General features: G+C 47.0%; 1 protein-coding gene across 3 annotated transcripts in view; it reads right to left on the minus strand.

Annotated features, from left to right (window-relative positions):
- abhd3 (abhydrolase domain containing 3, phospholipase) overlaps nt 1-24,292 on the minus strand; it is a 56,873-nt gene that overhangs the window by 15,656 nt on the left and 16,925 nt on the right. For all 3 annotated transcript variants that reach the window (XM_055634194.1, XM_055634193.1, XM_055634192.1), the window contains exons 2-3: nt 8,895-9,058; nt 7,768-7,950 (exon numbers count right to left, since the gene is read on the minus strand). In XM_055634194.1, the coding sequence (XP_055490169.1) occupies nt 7,768-7,950; nt 8,895-9,058 (347 nt within the window). The remainder of the gene's footprint in view (nt 1-7,767; nt 7,951-8,894; nt 9,059-24,292) is intronic.

Consider the following 24,292-nt stretch of genomic DNA (forward strand, 5'->3'; position numbering starts at 1 on the left):
TCCTGTCCGAACAGTTGCAGGTGGAGTACCACGTATTTATGCAGTACGTGAGTACAGACTCCACCGTACCTCTATAGAAAGTCCTGAGGATGTTGGTGGGGAGTGAGGCCTGTTTTAGTTTCCTCAGGAAGTGCAGTCGCTGATGGGCCCTTTTGACAGTACCAGTGGGTGTTCCTGGACTTGGTGAGGCTGTCTGTAATCTGCACACCGAGGCGTTATGCTCTCCACTCTATCCACTGCAGTGCCACTAATGTTGAGCGGTGTATGCTTTGGCTGCGCCCTCCTGAAGTCGACAACCATCTCCTTAGTTTTGTCGACATTCAATTCTAGGTTATTTTTGCCGCACCAGTCCACCAGTTGTTCTACTTCCTCCCTGTACATTGTTTTGTCATCTCCACTGATGAGTCCCACCACTGTAGTGTCGTCCGCGAATTTTATGATTTTATTTTCCCTGAATCTGGCAGCACAGTCATGTGTGAGCAGTGTGAACAACAGCGGGCTGAGCACACAGCCTTGAGGGGAGCCGGTGCTCAGCGTGATCGAACCTGAAGTGTTCTTGCCAACACGGACTGACTGCGGTCTCTCTGTCAGAAAGTCCAAGATCCAGTGACACAGGGTGGTATTGAGGCCCAGCAGGGTTAGTTTCTCCACAAGTCTCTGTGGGATGATGTTGGGGAGAATTCAACAGTTTCACCATTCTCTGGATGATGAAAAAAAATCTCCTCTTCCCAATTCTACATAGATCCTTATTTTTAGACTCTGGCCCCAGACCTGGATTCAACTGCCAGGGGGAATAGATTTTGTAGATTTCTACGAGATCTCCTTTCATTCTTCCAAACACTAGCAAATAAGCATAATTGAGGTTTTCTCTTCATTTATCAATCCTGTCTTCCCAGAAATCATTCTGGCAACATTTTGCTATTCTACCTCCTTAATAAGAATATCCTTCCTCATAATAGGGTATCAGAACTGCAGACAATACTCAAGGTATGGTCTCACCAAGGCCCTGTATAATTGCAGCAAGACATCACTACTTCTGTATCCAAATCTTCTCACCAGAAGGCCATTATACCATTTGCCTTCTTAATCGCCTGTTATACACGCATGCTTTATATTCAGTGACTGGATGACTCAGTGGCGCAGCTGGTAGAGTCACTGCCTCACAGTGTCAGAGATCCTGATGTCGACTGCCATCTGTGTGGAGTTTGCACGTTCTCCCTGTGATCAGATGGGCTTCCTCCAGGTGCTCCAGTTTCCTCCTACATTCCAAAGATGTGTGGGTTTGTAAGTTTATTGTCTCTATAAATTGCCCCTAGCGTTAAGGGAGTGGATGAGCGAGTAGGATAACATAGAGCTAGTGTGAACGGGTTATCGATAGTTGGCATGGCCTCCGTGGGCCGAAGAGGCTATATCCATGCTGAATCTAAACTAAACTAAAAACTTCTAATCCCCTCATCCAAATCATGTGAATGGCTGGACATATACATTTATATATATGAACCCTGTGTCCTATCTTTTATTTCCAACAAACAGAGTGGCTTCTATCAGGAATGGGCATGTTTGATTAACCGATGTGGTCATGTTAAAGATATCTTCGTTCTCATTACTGCAGAAGTAGGAGTTACTGACGTTCGACATTGCCATTCAGTTCACAGAGGGTATCCTTGGTTTGGTGTTACACAACCTATGTGCTGGAACAAGATATTTTTAGAGAATGAAGCCACGTGATCAAAGTTCCATGGATCACTTTTCAATGCTGCATCATCCTTAAGGCTGCCTGCTTAGAGAATGGTCATGCATACAGAAGTCAACAGTGGCTGTGCCCCATAAAGTACCAATGCACTCATGGAGAGCTCACCTTAAAATGCAGCCTTTATGAACATAAACTTCTGCTCTTAATTCCATTTTCTGCCTTGGAACACAATATTTCTGTGGCTGGCTATAAAGAGCAACTATACAAATCACGAGTCTGTGATTAGATTGACAGGTGTTAGAAGGAACTGTTGATGCTGGTTTACAATGAAGATAGACTCAAAAAAGTTGGAATAACTCAGCATGAATGGGTGATGTTTCAGGTTGAGACCTTTCAAACTGTCAGAAGAAGGGTCTCGACCCGAAACATCACCCATTCCCTCTCTCCAGAAATGCTGCCAGTCCCGCTGAGTTACTCCAGCTTTTTGTGTCTATCTTCATATTGGATTGACAGGATCAGCCATTCACCCATTGTGCCTCAGCGTGGCATTTATTATAAGAGGCATCTTTACATCATTACAGTCTGAAGAAGGGTCCCAAGCCGAAACATCGCCTCTTCAAGTGTTCCAGAGATGCTGCCTGACTTGTTGAGTTAGTCCAGCAATTTGTGTTCTATGCATGATTCCAGCATCTGCAGTTTCTTGTTTCTCCATCATTACATATCTTATTGGTAACTACTTGTGAAATTCATTCTGGCCATGCATCCTGTTAAACTATGAATTGTGTAGGAAGGAACTGCAGGTGCTGGTTTAAACCAAAGATAGATACAAACAACTGGAGTAATTCAGTGGGACAGGCAGCATCTCTGAAGAGTAAAGATGAGTGACGTTTCGGGTCAAGACCCTTCTCTCCAGAGATGCTACCTGTCCCGCTGAGTTACTCCAGCTGTTTGTGTCAATCTTCGAATTGTGTCCTCTTTGCAAGTGTGGCTCACATTGTGGTGCTGAAAAAAGCTTAGCTTTGCATATTACATTTATTGCCCATGTGACTTCTACATTTCAGTGAGAAAGATTGTTGGGTGTGAATCATTGTTGTCTCTCGCCTTACACGTTATTGAATGTATGTAGCATGGACAAAATGACTGTGATTCCAAAGTAGGTACCCTGATTTTTCCTGTGCACTCTTAGAGATATACTAGTATAAACTCGATTCAGTCACTAAATTATGTTCAATTGTGAGATTTGACCTCAAATAGACAATTAATAGAAGCTATTTGGTATTGCTACATTTAATTATACAGATTTGTTTATAATTTGTCAATATTGATGAAATTAATTAATTTAATTATTTCTTGAGTCTAAATTTTGATTAAGCTGGATAGCTGATTTTACGTCAAGAATATTTAATTGTTACATATACCGACAATGGAACAATTAAATTCTCATTTCAGCATCATTACAAGCCTGAAAACACAATACACATAGATTATATATAATAAACAAATGACAATAAATTAATAGCCCCAATATTGTGCAAACCCCCCCCCCCCCCCCCTCCCCAGGGCCGGATTTACGTATAAGCGAGACAAGCTTAAGCTTAGGGCCTCGAGATCTAGGGAGGCCTCTGTTCGCTCCACCAAGGTGTATAAAACTTTCGAGATAGTGGCTTTTTCCCCGCCGAACCTCGGGGGCCTACACACCTCGCCGCCAACTGGGGCCTACACACCTCGCCGCCACACTGGGGCCTACACACCTCGCCGCCACACTGGGGCCTACACACCTCGCCGCCACACTGGGGCCTACACACCTCGCCGCCACACTGGGGCCTACACACCTCGCCGCCACACTGGGGCCTACACACCTCGCCGCCACACTGGGGCCTACCCACCTCGCATCCGCACTGGGGCCTACACACCCTCGCCGCCGCAACTGGGGCCTACCCACCGCACATCCGCACTGGGGCCTACATACCTCGCCGCCACACTGGGGCCTACCCACCTCGCATCCGCACTGGGGCCTACACACCTCACATTCTCACTGGGGCCTACCCACCTCGCCACCGCACTGCGGCCTACCCACATCGCTGGCGCACTGGGGGCCCATCCAACATCGCCGCCGGACCGGGGCTCACCGAACATAGCTGCCGCACTGCGCCCTACTAAACACGTCGCCTCACCGGGCTCGCTGAACCATGCCGCCCCACCGTCCATCCGCCCACCGGGACCTCCCACACATCGCCCGCCGACCCGGACTCTACAGCCCGCGGACTCCTACCATCGGGTCCGCCGACCCTTGCCACTCCACTGCCTTCTAGCAGCCCGCAGCCGTCACCTTACCTGCAGCCTGGACTCAGCACTGGGCCTGAAGCCTCCACGCTGCTGATTCCCACTCCCACTGGGGTTGACTGCACTGGGTGCTAGTGCTAGTCTCTGTAACCTTGGTAACCTCAGTGGCTGTTCCACTGGGCCTTCCTCATCCCCCTCAATCTATGTGACCCCTGCTCTGCCCCACCCACACCACAGTCTTCATACCCCCCACCCCCTGACCACCCACCACCCTCCCACCAGATATCGCCTCAGCCACAGTTCACTCACCTGCCTTCTTCCGGCCCCAACCCCCATCCCCCGCTGTGTGTTCACCATCCCCCCCTGACCTCCCCCTCTCCGACACCGAACGGTCGGTCCTCAGCAGAGGTTTTATCTTTGTCCCCTCCGTCCCCACCTCAATGAGTTCCGCGCGCCCACCACGACTTAGAGCTCTTCTACCGTCGCCTCCGCCTCACAGCGGTCTTCCAAGGGAAGGAGCCCTCCCCCCCCCTATTGATGGTCCCTTTTCCCGTCTCCAACGAACCCCCTCCTCGTGGATCCCCCCTCAAGGCCTTCCGGCTTTAGACCAATTTTATCCAAAACTGGGCGGGGGCATCAACCACGTCAACTTCTCCACTCCCTGTCTCACTCCAATCTCTCCCCCCCTGAAGTACAGCCATCAAATCACTCCGCAACAACCCAGACTGGTTATCAAACCCGCCGACAAGGGAGGTGCCGTGGTAGGCTGGCGCATTGATCTCTACAAATCTGAGGCCACGCGCCCACTCTCAGACACCTCCTCCTACTTACCCCTGGACCATAACCCCACAGACAAGCACCAGGCCACTATCTCTAGCACCATCACTGACTTCATCCGCCATTCCCCCCCCCCCCCCCCCCCCTTGTTCGAGGCGGACCTGGGCCCCACTCCCGACCTCTCCCTCCGTTACATCGAAGATTGCTTTGGTGCTACCTCCTGCACCCACACACAACTGACTGACTTCATCCGCTTCACCACTAACTTCCATCAGGCACTCAAATACACCTGGACCATTTCCGAAACTTCCCTACCATTTCTTGACCTCGCTATCTCCATCGCAGGTGATAGACTTCTGATCGACATCCACTATAAGCCCACTGACTCCCATGGCTATCTAGACTACTCTTCTTCCCTCCCTGCTTCCTGTAAGGACTCCATCCCCTACTCCCAATTCCTCTGTCTACGCCGCATCTACTCCCAGGATGAGGTGTTTCACACCAGGGAAATGTCCTCCTTCTTCAGGGAACGGGGCTTCCCCTCCCCTACTATAGATGAGGCTCTCACCAGGGTCGCTTCCATGTCTTGCGTTCCTAACGTACAGCCGACAGGAACTTATATATTTTACTGTTCCATTATTCTATGTTCGCTGTTCTGGGTGAGATGCTAACTGCATTTCGTTGTCTCTGTACTTGTACACTGCACAATGACAATAAAGTTTGAATCTGAATCTGAATACCCCGTAACACTGCTCTCTCTCCCCCACACGTAACAAGGGCAAAGTCCCCCTAGTCCTCACCTTTCACCCCACTAGCCGTCACATACAACAAATAGTCCTCTGTCATTTTCGCCACGCTGGTGGCCCTCGGCAAAGGGATCCCAGGGCTCCACGATGTTGAAATCAGTGCAGCCTGAGCTCCGCAGCTCCATGAAGCAGCAGGCCCAACACTCCAGAGCTTCAAACGGCGATCCAGATAACGCATCGCCCGCTCCACTGTGAATCCAATATGTATTTTAAATCCAACTGTTTAATGACAAAATACAGTAGAATCTAAAAGTGTCACACTTAGGGCCTCTCTTCATCTAAATCCGGCCCTGTTCCCCCCCCCCCTCCACACGAAATCCTTAGTGCAACCAGGTAGCCCATAGTTCATAGTTGATGTTGATGTGTAGTGTTCAAGAGCCTGATGGTTGTTGGAAAGAAGCTATTCTTGAACCTGGTGGTGAAGGATGACAGTACATGATCAGCCATGATAGTTCAGTTCAGTTTAGTTTATTTTCACGTGTACCGAGGTACAGTAAAAAGCTGTAGTTGCGTGCTATCCAGTCAGCAGAAAGACAATACATGATTACAATCGAGCCATTTACAGTGTATAGATACATGATGAGGGAATAACATTTAGTGCAAGGTAAAGCCAGTAAAGTCCGATCAAAGATAGTCCAAAGGTTACCAATGAGGTAGACAGTTGTGCAGCACTGCTCTCTGGTTGTGGTAGAGTGAGGGCAGAGAGAGAAGGGGCAGAGACACAGAGAGAGAGGGGCAAGAGGGAGAGGGGGTGGCGAGGAGGAGAAGAGGGAGGGTGGGTGAGAGGGGAAAGGTGGGGGGGGAGGGGAGGAGAGAGAGAGGGTGAGAGTGAGGGGGGAGAGAGGGGGGGAGAGGTGAGGGAGGGGGGGGGAGGGGGGGGGGGGGGGGGAGGGGGGGGGAGGGGAGGGGGAGAGGTGAGGGGAGGGGGGAGAGGTGAGGGAGGAGGGGGAGAGGTGGGGAGAGGGAGGGAGGGAAGGGGGGGGGTAGGGGTGTGTGGAGGGGAGGGGGGTTTAGGGGAGGTGGGTTTAGGAGAGAGGGGATGGAGGGGGAGGGGGAGGGGGAGAAAAAGAGGAGAGAGAGAGGGGGGGGGAGTGGAGGGGAGGGGGGGAGAGGAGAGGAGGGAGAGGAGAAGTGAGGAGAGGTGAGGGGAGGAGGGGGGGGGGGAGGAGGAGGGGGGGGGGAGGGGGGGGGGAGAGTAGAGGGGGGGGGGGAGAGATAGTGCCCTTTTATTTCAACCCAAACCCCCCAAACAACCATTTGCAGGCAGTGCTTCTTTACTTTAACCATATTTTCATTTTCAAAACACATTAAGGGTTCTTACTCACAGTTGTGTGAACATGTGTTCAGTGTTATTCACAGCTCAGAGAAACGTGACCCTCTGCCTTCCTCCAGCTTGCAGACTAATTGAGGCACACCACTTCCTGGTTTTATAGTCCATCCCCCCTGCCGCCAGTGGGGGCAGCAGAGAGAATGGGGAATTTTGTAAAATCATTAATATCTGTAATTTTTCATCGACTGGAAAAATCCTCGGCACACATGCGGCGGAGGGGGGCTCTGAGCGATGTGGCCAAAAATGACGTCCGTAGGTGGCGGCGTTCTCTCGGAAATCGCAGCACAGATCGCCAAAACCGGTCAAGAACAGACTTTTAGTAATATAGATATATATATATATTTTTTTTAATGTTTGTTTATTATATTATCTATTGAGTAATGCGTTTACAAATCTGTTGTGATGCTGCAAGTAGGAATTTCATTGTTAGAGTCGATACTTATGAAAATAAAACACCCTTGACTTGACACTTGCTCGCAAAGAGTAAGCAAAGTAGAACATCGCTTTTAATTATTCTAAACCTGGTTTTGGAATGTCTACACTGGGAATGTATTTAATTTCCTACATTAACGTATTTTTTTTAAATACATTGCAGAACCCTGGGAGATGCCTGCTTATCCTTGCTGCTTGGCAAAATGGTGTTGAGTGAAAAAATGTGTGGATGAAAAAAAGAATGAAAAATACATAAAAATAATAGATGCAAAATGCTGGAGTAACTCAGCGGGACAGGCAGCATCACTGAGACTCGCCCCGAAACGTCACCCATTCCTTCTCTTCAGTGATGCTGCCTGTACGGCTGAGTTACTACAGCATTTTGTGTCCATCTTCGATTTAAAAGAACATCTGTAGTTCCTTCCTATCCATAAAATAACACTTGCCTGTATCCAAGTATTTCACTCTGTTTAACCATGTGCAAAATGTATGATTCCTTGCTTGTTCCTGTAAGTCCGGGTAAGATAAGTATCGTTGGTCTTGTGGCAGAAACAGGATAGAGCGCATTGTCATCATTATTATTCCAGTCCAAGGAAATATTTCCACCGTCTGCTGTCTCAATGAGTTCACTGTAATACGGGTAAAAAGAAAATGAAAATGTAGAAATTACGTAAGCACAGGTTCGCAACACCATAATCCTGCATGCATTATTTATGATAATGATAATTTATCCCACATTTATTTGCTGAAGTACTGTACAAACACAATTCATTTTTATAATTACTGTTCTGAGTTAAAAAGTAATTGGATGCAATAATGTTTCTGCCAAAATATTCAGTTATTTTGTTTTGGTTGCACATGGGTCAGGATTTTCTGAAACTACATGAAAAATTGCAAGATGGGACTATCGCAACAGATAAGATGTTGTAGAAAGGAACTGCAGATCCTAGTTTAAACTGAAGACAGACACAAAATGCTGGAGTAACACAGCGGGTTTGAAGAAGGGTCTCGACCTGAAATGTCACCCATTCCTTCTATCCAGAGGTGCTGCCAGTCCCACTGAGTCACACCAACATTTTGTGTCCATCTTCGGTACATGGATAGAACAGGTTTACAGGGATATGGGCCAAATGCAGGGAAGTGGAACTAATGTAGATGGGACATGTTGGTCGGTGTGGGCATGTTGGGCCAAAGGGGTTTCATGTACAAATTATTTCCTCACACGATCCACTTAGGAAATGTATTACACATCTAGATTTTAAAAACACTAGCGTTATGTAATTTGAATTATTTTCTGTCCAATTATAAAACAATGTATTCACCATTTCAGGTACTGAATATTAAAAATAGTGAAAGTTATGCTTTGGATCAGATTTCTGCACTGAAATATTTTGGTTTGAAAGGAAATTTCTAAAAAGTTAATGACTGACATACACACTGCAATCTGATTTATATGCAATTGAAAGAAAAAAAATTCAAATATTTTTCTAACCAAGAGAATATGGTCAATTTCTGAACAATCAATGCAGGACAATGCTAATAACATAGTAAACAGTAAGACAATGAAGCGTACTTTCTGTATTCCACCCAAGGTTTGGTTGTGATGAATGGCCTGAGTAGTGTCTGAACTCTTGCTTCCCAGCACCAAAAGGTTGGATAATAAGTCTCTGTTACCACAGGACAATATCTCTGCAGAAATTCAGAGAGGGTTGCTGACCCAGTGATAAGCTGTGGCTTCTGCAATAAATCAAGCTCTCAGTTACAGTGTGATACCAAATTGTAGACATTTACTGGAGTTATTTTTTTTAAATGTATCGGCAACGATTTAAATATCCATATAAAAATTAAAATATATGCACATTGATTACAGTCTTGGCTCATCAGAAGTGAATTTCCAGAATTCATTTTCTGATTTAATTCAGCATAATTGTATAATTTTGTTCTCTCCATCGCACTCCCTTTCTGCAACTTAAAGTACACCTGATTTCTCCCTTTCCAGTTCTGATGAAAGTCATCAATCTGAAATGTTAACTGTTTCTCTCAGGGATGATGCCTAAACATTTTCTGTTGTAATTTCAAATTTCCAACATCAATAAATGTTTCATTAATGACCACATGATCGTTAAACATAACAATTTTTACTGGTTTTTAAAAATAATTCCATGTGCCATTTCTCCAATTCTGGCCATCTTTTAAATTTTGGTCTGGCCACTAAAATGGAGCTGTTAGACGGCATTGTTTGGTGGAATATTAAATCACAAAAAGCATCACAATTGTTTTTCACATAGAGTACAAGGCTGTGGGGCAGCAAATTAAGATATTGCAAATTTGTTGTCATTTTAATTGCTCCATTCTATCATAAGCTAATCTTTAAATTCTCCATTTGGAGAGAAGATTAATAGTGCTCATTTTTCATGACTTTGAGACCAAGGTGAGTTTATGCACACCTTGCAGAATGACAGGGAAGGAAGACAGGCAACTAAAAGCTGTTCAATTTGTGCTGATGTATTTTAGCGCAAATAATGAGTGGTGGTTGGCCTTGGGAAGGAGCTTCATTAATAAATATTAATCTGATCTTAATATCAATAGTACACTGAGCAATTTTGACGGCGACCTCAGCAGGGAAGTCACTAAGGTTGACAGATCTATTGTGAAGCAGATCATAGTCTGATAAAAAATGCTGAACAAGCCTTCTAGGAATGCGCAAAAACTATCAATATGGAGATCAGGAAGATCAGAGTTTCTTCTCCAGACCTTCGAAGGAAAGAAAGATGAACCTACCTCGCTTTGCTTGATTTGCTTGACCGTTCTTCCTTCGTGAAAGGCAACCCGTCCCCTATTCACCTGGGTCTAAAACACACTCAAAACCCACTCCTGCCACATCTGCATGTCTCCGGGTGACCATTGGCAGACACAATAACTTCCTAGCTTCCTCTGTCTGCAACCTGTTCTATCTGGGAAGTAGACTGGTGCACTGAAATGAGCGGAAAGATTTAAAATTTCAGCAGCTGTGACGGGGCCTGAATGCAATCACCTCCTACAAGACGAAATCCGGAGTCATCACACATGTCAGCGAAGCATCACTCCCTGACGAGCTCAATGTGTTTTACGCACGCTTTGATAGGGTGAACACTGATGTGCCTTCTCAAGCCCCCATTCGCTGTGATGGTATTTTGGTCACGGTCACAGAGGCCGACGTCAGAAGATCCTTCAGAGGGGTGAACTCTTGGAAAGCGCCTGGTCCAGATGGCATACCTGGTCATGTTCTAAAAACCTGTGCGGACCAACTGGCTGGAGTTTTTACGGACATTTTCAACCGACAAAACTTCTGAGGTCTGAGGTTCGCACCTGCTTTAAAAGGGCATCAATAATACCGGTGCCCAAGAAGAGCAAGGTGACGTGCCTCAATGGCTATCGACCAGTGGCACTAACGTCGGTGGTGATGAAGTGCTTTGAGAGGTTGATTATGGCGCAAATCAACTCCAACTTCGACAAAAACCTGGACCCACTGCAGTTCGCTTACCGCCACAACAGATCAACGATGGATGCGATCTCGCTGGCTCTCCACTCCGCTCTGGACCACTTGGACAACAAAAACTCATATGTCAGGCAGTTATTCATTGAATACAGCTCGGCATTTACCCTCCAAGTTGGTTACCAAACTCTCAGAACTGGGTCTCTGCGCATCTCTCTAAAATTTGATCCTCGACTTCCTGATTCACAGACCACTATCTGTTTGTATTGGTGGAAATGTGTCAACGTCGATAACAATCAGCATGGGAGCACCTCATGCGTGCTCAGTCCCCTGCTATACTCACTCTATACTCATGACTGCGTAGCCGGTCATAGTGCGAACTCCATCATCAAATTCGCTGACGACACCCACTGTTATCACTGATGCAGATGAGTCAGAGTATAGAAGGGAAATCGACCGTTTGACCAAATGGTGCCAGCACAATAATCTGGCTCTCAACACCAGCAAAACCAAGGAACTGATTGTGGACTTTGGAAGGGGTAGGATGGGGACCCATAGTCCCGTTTATATCAACGGGTCGATGGTGGAGAGGGTCAAGAGCTTCAAATTCCTGGGCATGCATATCTCTGAAGATCTCTCCTGGTCCGAGAACACTGATGCAATTATAAAGAAAGCTCATCAGTGCCTCTACTTCCTGAGAAGATTACGGAGAGTCAGTATGTCAAGGAGGACTCTCTCGAACTTCTACAGGTGCACAGTAGAGAGCATGCTGACCGGTTGCATCATGGCTTGGTTCGGCAACTTGAGCGCCCAGGAGCGGAAAAGACTGCAAAAAGTTGTCAACTGCCCAGTCCATCATCGGTTCTGACCTCCCTACCATCGAGGGGATCCATCGCAGTCGCTGCCTCAAAAAGGCTGCCAGCATCATCAAGGATCCACACCATCCTGGCCACACACTCATCTCCCCGCTGCCTTCAGGTAGAAAGTACAGGAGCCTGAAATCTGCAAGATCCAGGTTCAGGAATAGCTACTTCCCGACAGCCATCAGGCTATGAAACTCAACTCAAACAAAACTCTGATCATTAATAGCCCATTGCACTTTATCTGTTTATTTATGTGTATATATATATATATATATATATATATATATATATATATATATATATTCATTGGTATATGGTCACACTGATCTGTTCTGTTCTGTATTTATTTATGCCTACTATATTCTGTGTGTTGAGGCAAAGCAAGAATTTCAATGTCCGATGTGGCAATAAACTCTCTTGAATCTTGAAATATCCCAGGCCTGAAACTTAAGCCAGTTGAAGGTGCTGCGTATTGTTCCTGCTTTCCTCACTAAATCTTTAAAACCTGCATGCTGTTGAAACCCACTTCAGTGTTCCTCAGGAAGGGGCCCGGCCTGAAACAACACCCATACTTTTTCTCCAGAGACGCTGCCTGATCAGTTGAATTACTCCAGGACTTTGTGTCTATCTCCAGTGTTTTTTTTATGACGTGGCAAATGACACGTGGCATTCTCAGAGTTGCAGTGCTAAAGTTCACTTTCAATAATGAGTCACCTTGATGGAACTGGTTAAATCACTGGGTCCTCTACCTTTAAGCTTCATTATATCATCAAACAATATTAGTTTACACATGGTATACTTTACTTGTGAACGGGATAGCAATGCTCTTACGCAATATTAAGATGGAATTTCAGATTTATAAATGATATCTCTGGAATATTAAAATCGGAAATGTTGATGAAGGACTCATGCTTATGGTGTAAACTCCACAGTGTAAACTGCCAAAAAATTAACAGAGAAGGGAGATAAGGCTGAGAAGTGACAAGTTTAATGGGCCTCCTCCACTGTCAGGGTGATGCCAAATGTAAATTGGAGGAACAGCACCCCATGTTTCGCTTGGGCAGTTAACAACCCAACGGTACGAATATTGATTTGTCTAACTTCACATAAACGTTGCATCCCCTCTCGCTTCGTCCCTCCCCCATCCTAGTCATCGTACTAGTTTCACTGTCGTCCTGTTGAGTTTCAGTATCTGTATAACTCAATATCACCTATCCCACAGCTAACAATGGACCAATGTGGGCTCCACATTTCCTTGATTGTCTGTGCTTTTGGTATATCTTCTATTCATTTGTCCTATATCTCTCTTTCCCCTTTTCCCCTGACTCTCAATGTGAAGAGGGGTCTCAACCCGAAACATCGCCCATTCCTTTTCTCCAGAAATGCTGAGTTACTTCAGCTTTTTAAGTCTGACAAAGTAACTGTGGTTGTGGGTATGAATAAAGGCTGGGGTGGCATGGGAGGGGTTCCTTATTGTTTGTGTTATGAGGAAGAATGGGTTGGTGGTGTTGCTAAATCTTGAATTAATAATAACGAGATGGGAGGCGGATAAGGAATGTGCAGGATAAGCACACACAGCTCGGAAGGAAGAGAGAAAGATTCTCATTCATGCAAACACATTCAGAAAACAAGTGAAAGTTAACCCATTGGTTCCAAGACCCTGCATTAAAAATGTTAGCAGCTCACGTATGTTGAGATAAAAGTATACGTTCTGAAAAGACAAGAGAAAATATTCAATTCTTTTTTTAAATATCGTTCTTTCTCATAATAGCATAGAATGTTACCAAGGGGAAAGTTAGTGCCCTAGAGTTATACAGCACAGAAATAGGCCCTTTGGCCCAATTTGCCCATGCCGACCAAGATGTCCCATCTACACTGGTCCCACCTGCCTATGTTTGGCCTATGCATGTACCTGTCCAAATGTATTTTGAATATTGTTGTAGCACCCTCCTCAACTACCTCCTCTGGCAACTTGTTCGTTATACCCACCGCACTCTGTGTGGAAAAAGCTGCCCCTCGGGTTATTAAATCAATCCCCTCTCACCTTAAACCTGTCCCCTGGTTCTTGATTCTCCCACTCTGGGTATAAGACTCTATGCATTTACCAAAACTAAAGAGCATGGCTGTAAGGCCAGAGGGGAGAAATTTAAAGGAGTTGTGCAAGCCAACTTCATTTTTTACAGAGAGTGGTAAGTGACTGGAATGCGCTGTCAGGGGTGGTGGTGGAAACAGAAATTAATATTGCATTGAAGTGGCTTTTAGATAGGCACATTGATTTGCAAGGAATGGAGGGATATGGTTCACATGTGGGCGGAGAACATTAGTTCAATTTGGCATTATGTTCGGCACAGACAGTGTTTGTGGGCTGAAGAATCTTTTCCTGTGCGATACAGTTCTATATTATCCCTCAAAAGAATGTGAAAATGTGAATGTCACACAATGTATACGGATGCTGAAGTTAAATGCCATCCCTACTATCTGCCGAGGGAGTTCACCTCAGCTATCCTGACAGCAGTCTACATCCTCCCCTCATACAGACATCAAGCTTGCTCTGAATGTTATCCATTATCAATAGCCTCAAGACCAAACACCCCAAAGCCCTGGTCATTGTAGCTGGGACTTCAATCAAGCCAACCTCAGGGGTGTTCTACCAAAGTACTATCAGCATGTCACTTGTCCTACCAGGGGCCAGAACACACTGGTTCACTGCTATACATCAATACTGCTCTGTCCCTCTACTACATTTCGGGAAATCTGATCCCCTAGCTGTGCTTCTGTTCCCTGCCTACAAACAAATAGGAGCAGGAGGATCCGGTCCAGAGAGTTGTGAAGTGCTGGTCAACGGACATGGATGATATGTTACGTGAAGGCTTTGAGTCGGTGGATTGGTCCATATTCAGGGACTCCGCAGCTAATCTGAGTGAGTACTCGATTGCCGTGATGGACTTCATCAGCAAGTGCGTGGAACACTGTGTGCTGACAAAGTCAATCCGAGTGTTTTCCAACTGGAAACCATGGATGAACCATGAGGTACACTCGCAGGTTAAGGCCAGGTCTGCTGCATACAAGTTAAACGATCCCGAGTGGTACAAGAAGGCCCGCTAGGATCTCCGCCAAGCCATCAAGGATACCAAGAGACAATACCGGGACAAACTTCAGTCCCAGAATAATCACGCGGTCACATGGAGAATGTGGTAAGGTCTGAATAATAATAAATTTTATTTTCGGGCGCCTTTAAAATCTCAAGGCCACCTTACAAAGATTAACAGAAGAGAAAAAAACATATAGTTGGAAAAAAATAAATAATAAGCACATCTTCAATATACAAATTAAAGATAGAAATCGCTCCAAAAACACAAAATCAAAAAAATCAAAAAACACAATGTGAAGAGAGAGCAGCGGCAACTAAAGCGCGCCAGCGTCCACTCTCCCTTCCGACAGCCATCTTGGACACAGACCAACACAGTAACTTACACACAGAAAAATCATCCCCCCACAATGGTTACCACAGTGGGGGAAGGCACAAAAGTCCGGTCCCCAACCCCAGTTCTCCCAGAAGTCAGGCCTATTGAGACCACCGCTATTGCCTCTACGGAGGCCTGATGTTCCTGGCCGTTCTGGCCGGGTGGTGTTGCCCCGGCGTCGGGAGAGTCCTCACAGTGGCTGGGCCACCTGGAACGGCCGCTTCCTAGCAGGGGATTGTCGGCTTCCGAAGCCGACAGGGACGCACCGGGTTGGAGCTCCCAGGCTCCCGATGTTAAAGACGGCGCGGCCCGCTCCGCTCCACAGACCCGCAGCCCGGAGGTGTCGACCACGGCGGTCAGAGCTCACCGGAGCTCCTGCGCGTCGATCCAGTGTGGCGACCCAGGCAAGGCATCGCCCGCTCTGCCCCACAACAGTGCCCCAGCGCTGTGCCGCCACCGAAGCCGAGGTGCTGGGCGGTCCCCGCCAGGAAACGACGCTCCACGCCCGCTGGTAGGCCACGAGGACGGGTCGACGGGCAGCCCGGAGAAAAAGCTGCCTCACCGACCAGGTAGGGACCTAGAAGTAAGATTACCTCCTTCCCCCCACATTAAGAAGTCCATTTCTCCAACAGACGAAGCACAGGACTTACTAAAAACTGGAAAAAAAAAATGGATTAAACGGACGGCTGCTGGTTAGCAGCCATTCCCCAAGATGGCTCCTCCCTCTTTGAATAAGATAACTGGCTGCAAAGCACGATCAGGCAACATCATTGGTCACAGTGCCACCCTACCTGGTGAACTGAATGATTTCTATGCTCGCTTCGAGCAGAAGGCCAACAGGGTGGTGACACCTGGCTCTTCAGACTCCAGTGCGCCTCTCCCCAGGGTGAAGGTAGAAGATGTTAAATGTTAGATCTCCCTACTCCATTCTGAGGTACCCACCAGCTTCAAGAAGACCACCATCATTCCAGTGCCGAAGAAAAGTAAGACTTCATGCCTATACGAATACCGTTCAGTGGCCTTGACATCCGCCATCATTAAATGTTTTGAGAGGTTAATTATGGAATGCATTAAATCCAGTTTAGTCATCGGCCTTGACCCACTGGTTTGCCTACCGCCACAACAAGTCCACGGAGGATGCCATCGCCCTAGCCCAACACTCATCCCCAGAACACTTGGATAAGTGAGATACCTACATCGGACTCCAATTCATAGACTACAGCTCTACCTTTTATACCATTATACCATTGACGCTTATCACCCAGCTCGAAGGATTTGGTGTCAGCACTCATCTCTGCAACTGGATCATCGACTTCCTGACCAACCAGACCCCAATCAGCGAGGATAGGGGACAAATCATCCTTCATGATAATCCTCTACACGGGGGCTCTACAAGGATGCATTCTCGGCCCCCTACTTTACTCCTTGTACACCCACGACTGTACAGCCGTATACAAATCTATTTCAATTTTCAAATTTGCAAACGACAACACAATTGAGATCACCATTGATATGCACAGCGGATATCAAATAATGATGAGACGGAGTAAAGGAGGAGATTGAGAACCTTGTGTCCTGGTGTCGAGACAACAACCTTTCTCTCAATGATAGCAAGCCAAAGGAAATAATGATCGACTTCTGGAAGCGAAGCAGAACACATACCTCACTTTGCATTGACGGTGCCAAATTAGAGAAGTCAAATTCCTAGGAGTCAATATCACCAACAACTTGAGACCACACCTGGAATATTGCGTACAGTTTTGTTCTCCTAATCTGAGGAAGGACATTCTTGCCATAGAGGGAGTACAGAGAAGGTTCACCAGACTGATTCCTGGGATGTCAGGACTTTCATATGAAGAAAGAAGATAGACTCGGCTTGTACTCGCTAGAATTTAGAAGATTGAGGGGGGATCTTATAGAAACTTACAAAATTCTTAAGAGGTTGGACAGGCTAGACGCAGGAAGATTGTTTCCGATGTTGGGGAAGTCCAGAACAAGGGGTCACAGTTTAAGAATAAAGGGGAAATCCTTTAGGACTGAGATGAGAAAAACATTTTTTACACAGGGAGTGGTGAATCTCTGGAATTCTCTGCCACAGAAGGTAGTTGAGGCCAGTTCATTGGCTATATTTAAGAGGGAGTTAGATGTGGCCCTTGTGGCTAAAGAGATCAGGGGGTATGGAAAGAAGGCAGGTACAGGATACTGAGTTAGATGATCAGCCATGATCATATTGAATGACGGTGCAGGCTCCAAGGGCCGAATGGCCTACTCCTGCACCTATTTTCTATGCTTCTATGTTTCCACCTGGACCACCCATATTGAAGCAACGACCAAGAAGGCACACCGACGCGTCAACTTCCTTAGAAGGCTTAGGAGGTTTGGCAATGTCCCCTACAACTCTCACCAAGTTCTACAGATGCATCATAGAAAACATTATTTCAGATGCATCACAGCTTGGTTTGGGAACAGATCCATCCAAGACCGCAAGAAATTGCAGCGAATTGTGGACGCAGCCCAGACCATCACACAAACCAACCTCCCATCTATTGACTCCATTTATACATCACGCTGCCTCGGCAAAGCCAGCAACATAATCAAAGATGAGTGGAACCCTGGCCCTCTTCTCCCCTCTCCCATCAGGCAAAAGTGTGAAAACACACACCAGATTCACGGACAGTTTCTTCCCAGCTGTTATTAGGCAACTGAATCATCCTACCACAACCAGAGAGCAGTCGCAAACTACTACCTACCTCTTTGGCAGGCACGTGCCGTGCGTGAGTGATTACTCAGGGTAGGCAGCAAAGATTATAGAGGAGATCTTTGGTAGGCAGTCAGTCGGCTTTTAAAAAAAAAACTTAAACCGCGCATGCGCAGATTGTTCTCTCCGTGTAAATAAAAAATAAAAATAAAGACAGTAACAATTAAATTTTCCCAAGGCTTCCAAGTCTCTTTTATTCTGAATTACTGAATGGGTGAAGGGTGATGGCAGGTGGAGAGATGGTGGGAAAAATGGGAGTAAAGGGAAAAGTTGAATCAGTCATCATCTAATTGAATGACAACACTTGTTCAAGGGACCAATTGTGGGGACAGTTCCTTTCACAGCGTGTGGAGAGTCTGTGCCAGGGGTAAAGTTGCGGGGAGGGCAGGAGTGTTGAGAAGGAGGGGATCGGGGATAATACCAGTAACTCACTCACTCACCGCTGCCACGGCGCTCCGGGCGCCACCGCATTGTAGCCGGGGATAGAAGCAGCTCGGGTGGCTGAGAGCGGTCGCCGGGACCCGACAGCAGAACAGGCCGCCACTCCAGTGCCTTCTGCCGGCCCGCTCACCTTTGGCAGTGCTCTCCGTCTGAACACCTCTCACCTGCCACTCGTCGACCTCGCTCATGTCAGCCGCTGCCCGCAAATCCTTAAACCCCTTTCTCACAGGGCGACTTGACGCAAGAGTTAACCAGAGTTGAACATCGTGGGAACCTCTTGCGATAACCGTACGGCATTCGTGGACCACCGTGGAGCTAACGGCAGGTACTCGTGTAACTTGGTGACTCGGGAGAAAATTTAAACAAGCTTGAATTTCTCCAAGAGTGACTTGTACACTTGTGGTTGAACATTGCAACATTATATGCACGTAGTGGCCAGTGCGATATCCATACTGACTCTTGCGTGTACCGTGGGAACTCCTGCGAACGGTGAACCCGGAAGCTGGACAGAGGGGACAGAAGGTGAGTAAAAATTGTCTTCTGTGGGATTGAATTTAAAAAATAACGATTTGCATCTGCATATGGACATCAACCTATTCATGAGTTATGTTAATGAGATTCAAGAAAATAACTATAATCTTTAAAAGGGACTTTACTGAAAGGTCCCGCATTTTTATGGTCCGAGAGAAATTTTTCACATGTACTTCTTTGAGAGATAGATGCTGCTTGGCCCGCTGAGTTACTCCAGCATTTTGTGTCAAACTTGCTGATTCAGACAGTTTTTGATTATCAAGGATTCTGCGCTGACTCTTTACTCTGAAACACACGTTGGAAATTTAAACTTGGGCACAACTAACATCGTTTTACTACCGTGGGAACTCTTTAACTCAGCAGGCAGGCAGCAGTTAATTGTTGCTCCCTTCAGTTTCCCAGGGGGTCGGGACGGGACTGGAGTTGGGAGGGAAAGGTGGGGGAGTCGAGGGAGAGGAGGGGGAGATAGATGGGGGTGTCTTCATTTACTGGCGGCGGGTGTCTCTCACTGAAACAAGCAGGTGAGATTTCACATCCACCTTGTGTGTGCCTCTCTCTCTCTCTCCCTCCCTCCCTCTCACACAGGCTGAGAGACTCTGCCTCTGTGAGTGTAGTCTCTTTCTCCCCCTCTCCCACACACAGTAAGACCGAGGTACTGTGCTTAGTCCATCTGTGTCTCCCACATACACAGTAAAACTCTGCTTTGTGTGTGTATATATGTCTCCCCTCATTTTTCTCTCTCCCCCCCATCATTTGTGCCACGTGATGATTTAATTACACTTGACAGTTTACAATGTCTTTCAAGATTTAACGGGAAAGCTCAGGAGACGGACAAGTCACTCGCACAAATAACAGAAATGCCGAGTACCGTGGGAACTCTTTGTCTACCCCCCGTTATATCGTGTGATATCGTGCTAGACAAACGACCACTTCACTCTGGTTACATCTTGCGTCAAGTCGCCCCGTGAGAAAGGCCTATTAAATTCCCACAGCCGAGTAAACTCAATCGCGCTGTCGGAATTTAAGGATTTGCGGGAAGCAGCTGACATGAGTGAGGCCAGCGAGCGGCAGGAGAGAGGTTTTTAGACGGAGAGCTGCCAGAGGTGAGCGGGGGCCGGCAGAAGGAGCTGAGGTGGCGGCTGGTTCCGCTGTCCGGCCCGGCGGCCACTCACAGCCACCCGAGCTGCTTCTCCCCCCCCCCCCCCCCCCGGCCTCAAGGCAGTGGCATTGCACGCCTCCATGCAAGGAGCGTCGCAAGTGGCATGATCCTGATCCCCTCCTTCACAACACTCCTGCCCTCCCCTCCCTGCAGCTTTACCCCCGAGCCAGACCTCCCAAACGTGTGAAAGGAACTCCCCCACCCCGGGAAATATGTTATTTAAGATATAGCACCAAGAAATGTACTTATCACATCATTTGTATACAAACTCCATTCTTCTCTCTTTTGTTTCCTAAGATTCTCTTCAGATCCTGCAATCCATATTTGAAAAACCCGCCAAGAAACTAGCGCTGCGCCTGCGCAGTACAGCAAAGGCAGAGTTGCAGCTGCCTTCAGCTCCCCTTGAAATTGACGGCTTCAGACAGCACTGTCGGCAAGTGGGCTGCACAGACCTTCGCATGCTGCAAGTGCTGCGGTTGAAAGGCACGGAGAATTATGCCGACCTAAGAGATCGATCTCTTAGATATGCATAATTCTCCCGTGCCTTTACTATTTATATTTAGTAATTACCATTTTATAATTTTACATCGGGGACGGGGGGGGGGGGGGGGAGTGCAGTGGAGAGATAAGTTTTTTTTGGCCTTCCATCACAGCGATGTGATGGATGTTTATGTAAATTATGTTGTGTCTTGGGTCTATTTGTTTGTAATGTATGGCTGCAGAAACGGCATTTTCGTTTGGACTTCAAGGGGTCCAAATGACAATTAAATTGAATCTTGAATCTTGAATCTCACCTGCTGAATATTAGTATTAGTAACACGTATTGCGTCAACAGATTGTGGGCTGGAGAGAATGTTTCCACTCATGGGAGTGTCTAGGACCAGAGTCCGCTGTGCAAAAGAGTTTACAGGCTTCCCTCTAACTATAGCAAGATGTCCAAAAAGAACAGTTTCACTTTATCCACCACACCAGATCCTGGAATCACCTTAAACACCTCTGTAAGATTGTTCCTTCATCTTCAAGGAAGCAGGTTTGCTCTTTGTCATCTGGCTAAATACAGTGGCTTGCAAAAGTATTCATACCCCTTGAACTTTTCCACATTTTGTCACGTTACAACCACAAACGAAAATGTATTTTATTGGGATTTTATGTGATAGACCAACACAAAGTGGTGCATAATTGTGAAGTGGAAGGAAAATGATACATGGTTTTCAAATTTTTTTACAAATAAAAAACTGAAAAGTGTGGCGTGCAAAAATATTCAGCCCCCCTGAGTCAATACTTTGTAGAACCACCTTTCGCTGTAATTACAGCTGCAAGTCTTTTGGGATATGTCTCTACCAGCTTTGCACATCTAGAGACTGAAATTTCTGCCCGTTCTTCTTTGCAAAATAGCTCAAGCTCAGTCAGATTGGATGGAGAGCGTCTGTGAACAGCAAATTTCAAGTCTTGCCAGAGATTCTCAATTGGATTTAGGTCTGGACTTTGACGGGGCCATTCTAACACATGAATATGCTTTGATCTAAACCGTTCCATTGTAGCTCTGGCTGTATGTTTAGGGTCATTGTCCTGCTGGAAGGTGAACCTCCGCCCCAGTCTAAAGCCTTTTGCAGACTCTAACAGGTTTTCTTCCAAGATTGCCCTGTATTTGGCTCCATCCATCTTCCCATCAACTGCGACCAGCTTCCCTGTCCCTGCTGAAGAAAAGCATCCCCACTGCATGATGCTGCCACCACCATGTTTCACAGTGGGGATGGTTTGTTCAGGGTGATGTGCAGTGTTAGTTTTCCGCCACACATAGCGTTTTGCATTTAGGCCAAAAACTTCAATTTTGGTCTCATCTGACCAGAGCACCTTTTTCCACATGTTTGCTGTGTCCCCCACATGGCTTGTGGCAAACTGCAAACGGGACTTCTTATGGCTTTTTTTCAACAATGGCTTTCTTCTTGCCACTCTTCCATAAAGGCCCGATTTGTGGAATGCACGACTAATAGTTGTCTTGTGGACAGATTCTCCCACCTGAGCTGTGGAGCCCTACAGCTCCTCCAGAGTTACAATGGCCCTCTTGGCTGCTTCTCTGATCAATGCTCTCCTTGCCCAGCCTGTCAGTTTAGGTGGACGGCCATGTCTTGGTAGCTTTGCAGTTGTGTCATACACTTTCCATTTTCGGATGGTGGATTGAGATGTTCAAAGCTTGGGATATTTTTTTATAACCTAACTCTGTTTTAAACTTCTCCACAACTTTATCCCTGACCTGTCTGGTGTGTTCCTTGGGCTTCATGATGTTGTTTGTTCACTAATGTTCTCTAACAAACCTCTGAGGCCTTCACAGAACAGCTGTATTTATACTGAGATTAGTTTACACACAAGTGGACTCTATTTACTAATTAGGTGACGTCTGAAGGCAATTGGTTGCACTGGATTTTATTTAGGGGTATCAGAGTAAAGGGGGCTGAATACTTTTGCACGCCACACTTTTCAGTTTTTTATTTGTAAAAAAATTTGAAAACCATGTATCATTTTCCTTCCACTTCACAATTATGTGCCACTTTGTGTTGGTCTATCACATAAAATCCCAATAAAATACATTTTCGTTTGTGGTTGTAACGTGACAAAATGTGGAAAAGTTCAAGGGGTATGAATACTTTTGCAAGCCACTGTATTTGTCACATCTTGTGTTTTGTCACATCTTTCCCCCAGGTATTGCTCAAATGTCCAAATTTAGGTCTAAATGTCTTCAAAGAAGCTTTTACTGAATTAAAAAAAAACCTGTTTGCAAAAGTCTGGCAGTGACACAAACTACATTGCAAACTATTTTGCCAAGTCACTTTCCCCCCACAATTGTCTGTCTGTACTGTTTCTATGTGTAAATAATAGATTTATCATTTTAGTTTTTATGAGTAATTAAAAAAAAGATAATCCAGTCAGGAATCCCATCACATGTTTTATGCTCATAAGTCATTACACCTTCATATATGTTCACCTCAATCACAATCCCATTATGACGTCACAGCCATCAACCTTTCAAACAAAGTAACTTTAATTTATGTTGTGGCAATGGCTTCAGTGTATCTAGAATAAACTACGTACTGAAGAGGGTAGGGGTGTGGAGGGGAGGGGGTTATTTGCTGGAGGGGAGGTGTGGAGGGTGGGGGGGAGGGGGATGGCTACAGGAGGAGTCCTGAGGAGGAACTGGTGAGAGAGAGAGAGGGGGGGAGGGGGGGGGAAAACGGGGAAGAGAGAGGGTTTGTTGAGAGGGGGGGGTGAGGAGAGGGGAGGGGGGGAGGGGGAAGGGACGCCTGGAGGGGAAGGGGAGGTTAGGGGTGTGGGGGAGCAGGGGAGGGCGGTTTTAAGGGAGGGACGGGGGGAAGAGGGAGGGGATGGAGGGGAGGAGGGGGAGGAAAAAAGAAGGGGAGGGGGTAGAGAGAGAGAGGGGAGAGGGCGAGAGGGAGGGAGGGACAGAAGAGGAGAGAGGAGAGGGGGGAGGAAGGAGGGGAAGAGTGCGAGCAGGGGAGAAAAGAGAAGGGAGGAGAGAGGAGGGGGAGAGAAAGAGGGAGGATATAGAGGGGACCAGGAAAAGAGAGAGGGAAGAAGGGAGAAGAGAGGAGAGGGGGGGAAAAGAAGGGAGAGGGGGAGAGAGAGAAGAGGAGAAGAGGAGAGGGGGGGAGAGAAGCGCGAGAGGGGGGAGAGGAGGAGTGGGGGGGAGGAGAGAGGAGAGGGTTCAAGGAGGGGAAAGAATGAGAGAGGAGGAGGGGGGAGAGGAGTAAGGGATAGGGGAGGAGCATAGAATCAAAAGAAGAGGGTCCAAGGAGAGGGGGGAGGAGAGGGGAAGGGAGAGGGGAGGAAAAGAGGGAAAAGAGGAAGAGGGGGGGGAAAGAAAAGAGGAGAGGAGGAAAAGAGTGAGGGGAGGAGAGCGGGAGAAGAAGAGAGGAGAGGGGGAGGGCAAGAGGGGGAGAGGGGGGGAGAGGAGAGGAGGGGGAAGGGGGAGGAGGAGGAGGAAGAGAGGGGGAGGAGGAGGGGAGGGAGGAGGGAGACAAGGAGAGAAGAGGAGAGGAGGGGGAGGGAAGGGGGAGAGAGAGGGGAGGAGAAGAAAGGAGAGAGGGGGGGAGAGAGGAGAGGAGGAGCGAGGGAGGGAGAGGAGAGGAGAGAGGAGGGAGAGGAGAGGGAGGGAGGAGAAGAGGAGAGAGGGGAGGAGGGGGAGGAGAGGGAGAGAGGAGAGGAGGGGGGGAGAGGAAGAGGAGAGGGGAGGAGAAGAGAGAGGAGAGAGGAGGAGAGGAGGG

Source organism: Leucoraja erinacea, chromosome 4, assembly GCF_028641065.1.
Source record: "Leucoraja erinacea ecotype New England chromosome 4, Leri_hhj_1, whole genome shotgun sequence".
Taxonomy (NCBI): domain Eukaryota; kingdom Metazoa; phylum Chordata; class Chondrichthyes; order Rajiformes; family Rajidae; genus Leucoraja; species Leucoraja erinaceus.